The sequence below is a fragment of the Sceloporus occidentalis genome, unplaced genomic scaffold (genome assembly GCF_023333645.1).
Source record: "Sceloporus occidentalis isolate IW3139 unplaced genomic scaffold, rSceOcc1.0.p SCAF_292, whole genome shotgun sequence".
NCBI classification, from domain to species: Eukaryota; Metazoa; Chordata; class Lepidosauria; order Squamata; family Phrynosomatidae; genus Sceloporus; species Sceloporus occidentalis.
Window position 1 is genome coordinate 272804 of NW_028317272.1, and position 5073 is coordinate 277876.

The 5073-nt window shown below is 41.8% G+C and overlaps 1 protein-coding gene across 1 annotated transcript; it reads left to right on the forward strand.

Annotated features, from left to right (window-relative positions):
• Window positions 1-4801, forward strand: LOC149275298 (extracellular calcium-sensing receptor-like). Its single transcript, XM_089504832.1, has 4 exons — window positions 1-221; window positions 1862-2153; window positions 3368-4195; window positions 4292-4801. Exons 1-4 carry the CDS (start codon window positions 1-3, stop codon window positions 4799-4801), a joined length of 1851 nt encoding a protein of 616 aa, XP_089360958.1.
• The last annotated feature ends 272 nt before the right edge of the window (window positions 4802-5073 follow it).

Genomic DNA, 5073 nt, shown 5'->3' on the forward strand with positions numbered 1-5073 from the left:
ATGATGATCAGTATTTATGGAGCTCTCTGGCACGTCGTCCTGTCTCACCTCGTTCCGGCCGTCTGCTCTACGGATCGGCGATGTGGACTTCACGTCTCGGAGCTCGAGGGCTTCTCGCAGCCGGGGGATATAATGATGGGGCTGGTGCTGCCGCTGCACGCCGACAAAGTTTACCAACAGATCTCGTTCAATGAAAGACCACCCAAGGTCGCGTGTACCGTGTAAGGACAGATGACGGGGTTTGTACCGTATCCGTGAGTTTCTGGGGCTGTATCTAGTCTCTAGAATGTTAAAGGATGAACCTTCAGAGCTTTTAGAATGGATTCAATTATTAGAATTCCTTATAGTCTGTGTTGTTATTTATAAAGTATTATCATGGATTTTAGGGTAATCATGGATTTATAAAGTATTTCTGATGACGTAAAGGTAAGCAGGCAATGTGATAAAGCAGGGTGTTGGGTTGTATAGCGAGAGGCATTGGTGGCAGGAAGAAGGAGGAGGTTCTGACACTTTATAGACCTCTGGTGGGATCTCACCTAGAGTTTTGGGGGACAGTTCTGGAGACCTCATTGACATATTAGAGAGCTTAGGAGAAGGCGACTAAAATGGTGAATGGTTTGCAGGATAAAAGTGATCAGGAAAGACTGAGGGATCTCAATATCTCTGGCTTGGGGGCAGAGAAGAGAGAGAGGGGGTGGGAGAGAGACATTTAAATACATAGAATGATTTAACAAAGTACAGGAGGAACATGTATTTTAAAGGGGGAGAAATGTTGGTACAATAGACCATAATCTAAACTGGAGGCTCCGATGGAATGGAAGGAAGTTTTACTTTACTGGGAGGGTGGTAGATAAGTGGAACAGCCTCCCAGTAGAAGTGGTAGATGCTAATACAGTGGAGAAATGTTAACACACATGGGACAGGCATACGGCTCCTGAATCTAAGACGAGACCAACGACTGATTAAGGTTTGAGACATTACAGCAGATGGAACAGGCAGACAAGACGGGGGGAAGGTGTCTGATCTGACGGCAGATTCTATGCTTCTATGTATTTTTATTTATGTTTCACCTTAAATAAAGAAGGGGGGTGTAGTAGAGTTGGCACCATTAGCACAACAATTAGATCCCTGTTCTGAGATCAACTCCCTTGTTCCTGGCTTAGAGAACGATCAGCCTCCTCTACACAGACGCAGCAACTTAGTAATAGGGAAGCTATGTGTTATGGGGAGGAATAATCACACAAATCCAAGGAACATGAACATAACACTACTACTCCCATAGTATACGTAGTTTTACTACCGCGCCTTTGTATATAGGATATAAGAAGTAAAAACGGTGTAAATAATTCACATACATACAAGTATGATGAACACACGGGGGTCAGACAGACAGAGAACATGATTGACGTTTTCCCGTAAGAATTTGTGCCACTAAATAAAGAAATGGTACTGTTTGGTATATTTAACCCCTTAAGGACAATGGGTTGTCCTTAAACCATTTAAAAACAATGCATTGTGTGCCCGTATATATCTACGGGCTTTGTCATGAAGGGGTTAATACATTCACATACATTAAGGGATTAAGTGCATGTGGAAAGCATATCTAATACATAGAGGAACGCCAGAACTAGCGGGCATGCTTTCAAGTAAGAAGATGGAAATGGAGGGGTTAACATAGAAAAATCCTTCTTTACAGAAAGAGTAGTAGATACCGGGAATGGAACAGGTTCAGGTGAACACAGTAAAGGTATTCAATAAAGCTCGGGATGTACAGCAAAACAAAAGGTTCTTCTATGTCCTCTATTCTATTTCATCTCTATCTGTGATACTAACTGGTTGCAATGTTTTATTTGTACTGAAGGATCTACTATGAAGGCTACCAGGGACTCCAGACCTTGAGATTCGCTCTGGATGAAATAAATGGAAACCCAGATATCCTCCCTAACATCACACTTGGCTTCCAAGCATATGATTCTTGTAGAGTTCTGAGGCTGGATTTAGAAGGATCGTTACGATTAGTAACAGGAGATAATGGCGTCCTCCCCAATTACCGATGTCTTGGAGAAGTTCCGCTCGGTGCCGTAATAGGACACGCCACGTCCACTCACTCGGTCCTCCTGGCTCATATTCTGGGACTCTACAGATACCCGCAGGTAAGAGGGGTTCATAAAGCAATTTAAGTCTGACAGACCTTACTCAATAGCCCAACTCCAGTAATCAAAGCCAATAGAAATGGACATAAAAGACGAAGACTAAAGTGGTTTTTGTTTGTTTGTTTTCCATAACATTATTGACTACATACTTTGCCCTTAGTTTGCATTTGTTATATCTGGGATCCCAAAGATAATTTTGCATACAAAATAAATTCGCCTCGATCTAAAGTCTTCTAAAGGTGGCCTACAAAATGAATAAGGGGAATAGCACATCTTTGTTTTAAAGTAACCCTAGAAAAGTTGATTTGCTTACACTAGAAAAAGGTATCTTACAGGGGATATGATGTCATTAAACAAATATGTACACGGACAACATCATCAGCTCTCTGATGACCCGTTCATTAATAATGATGGGACAAAGAACAAGAGGTCATCCATTCAGACTCAAAGAAAGGAACTTTCACCTTAAGCAGCGAAGATGGAGTAATAGCAGTAAAGATGTGGAATCCACAACCCAATGAGTCTGTGCTATCAAATGAGACAGATGCTTTAAAATATGAGATGGATGAGCATTTAAGCGAAGAAGACTATAGGGTCATATAATCGGTTATAAGGACAGGATTAGTTATGGTTAGCTGATCCAGTGAGAAATCAGAAGGAAGATTTCTCCCTTTGTGAGGTAGAACTGGAAATCGCTTTATTAGTGGGTTCTGCTTCCTTTGAACCTGATGGACTTGTGTCTTTTTTCAACTTAAATTACCCTCTTACTAGAATTAGTATGTTACTAGAATCTCTCATTAAAGCAGATCAGTTCAAATGGTTACTGACCCTTCATAAAAAAAAAATACAGACCGTATCATATCTAGGACAAAAAGCTTGTCTGTGTAGATTTTTATTTGTATTAAAAAAGAAAATGTATTGTATTAGTCGAGTACGGTACATTGTACTGGCCAACAGAATACAATATGCATAGCTACATAAGCTTTCTGGACCTCAGAACACTCGAGTTTAAAGAAGAAAAGACCTTCCATCTGAAGAAGAGACACCTAAGTCCCAAAAGCTCATGTGACTCTTTAATCCGTTCAAGATATTAGCTTAGGCTAAAAATTCCAATAAAAAGAGGTATAATATCAGGTATGATGATCACTGGTGTAACCCAAAATAATCTAGCAACACACATTATTACCTTCTAAACTGTCACTTTCTCTCAACAGATCAGTTACTTAGCAACCAGTCCAGTCCTTAGCGATCGAACCAAATTTCACTCCTTCTTCAGGACCGTTCCCAGTGATGTCTTCCAGTCCCAAGGACTAGCACAGTTGGTGCTACATTTTGGTTGGACCTGGGTTGGGCTTTTAGCGGCTGACAATGATTATGGCCAGCAGGGAATTCAGCTGGTCAAACAGCACCTAGTCAAAGCTGGAGTATGCGTGGCCTTCTCTGAGAACATTCTTCCTAGTCAACCAGACCGCAATGCTCCTCACATAGTCAAAGTAATGAAGAGGTCAACAGCTACGGCCGTGGTTATCTACTCTTCGGCTATTGATATGATTACAATTATGGATGAGATGCTACGGCAGAACATCACAAATAAGATACTGGTGGCTACTGAAGCTTGGTCCACATCCACTCTAATCTCCTTAGAAAGGTTTTCTGGTCTTCTTTCTGGTACAATTGGTCTAGCTATTCAAAGTGGAACCATTCCTGGGCTCCAATTGTTCCTTAACAACATTCATCCCTCAACACACTTGGGGAGAAACTGGGCAAAGCTATTTTGGGAGGCAACCTTCAGCTGTCAATTTTCTGATGGTACCAATCTTGCAGGATCTTTGTCTGCAATAAAAGAGTGCACAGGAGAAGAAAGTCTAGAAAACATAAGGAACAGTTATAATGATATCTCCAATTTGAGAAGTGCTTATAGCATCTACTCTGCAGTCTATGCTGTGGCCAATGCATTGGAAGATCTAAGAAATTGTGCTAAGGGAAAAGGCCCATTCTCGGATGGAGAGTGTGCAGACATTTGGGATTTCAAGCCATGGCATGTAAGAGAAAGCGAGTCCTACATTGTGGTTCCTCTACCCTACACATCTTATGAAGATTCTGTGAGATAGATAATGTACTTTTCATTTTTTCTACAGATGCTACACTATATCAAAAATGTTAGGATCATGTTGAACAATGGGAGGACGCTTTATTTTGATAAGAATGGAGACCCACCAGCTGTCTATGACATTGTAAATTTGCAGTTGAGTCCAGAAGGTGCCATACAATATGTCAAGGTGGGCAGTTATGATACAGCAGCAGCGTTTGTTCAAGTCTTCAGCATCAACAGGAGTGACATAAAATGGGCAACTAAGGACCAACAGGTACAGCAGTTCACCAAAAAATGCTTAGATGGGCTGGGGAATTTCAGATCATTTGGTCACATTTCCCATGGACACTCAATGCACAAATATAGTGCCAGCCCCCCTCTCCTTGTCGAGGTCTGCACCGTCATAACAAAAACCCTGTGCCAGGACATGATATCATGCCCTGAGGCCCTATGTCTTAAAGGCACATGGCGCCTTCTAATGCAGTCTATACGGACTGTGCTGAATCGACACAACCTCCATATTGCCAATGGGCCGGCTAAGGACTCTCCCCTGTAATCGGCCCATTGAGCAGAAGGATGCCAGGGAACCATAGTTTGGCAGCAGGGGGTCTGCCACCCCCTGGACCTGCCACCGTAGGCCTAGTTGGCCTAGGCCAGAATACATCACTGTGTAGTGCAAATACAATTACAGTTATATTAAGAATCTCTACAGCCTAAAAAAGAAGAAGTCGTAAAAAAGAACTATTAGTCGTGCTTATCTCTCTGGAGCACACTAGAAGTGACTACAGAATGTTCTTTATGGTGGGAATAATGATTAAAAATGCTTGT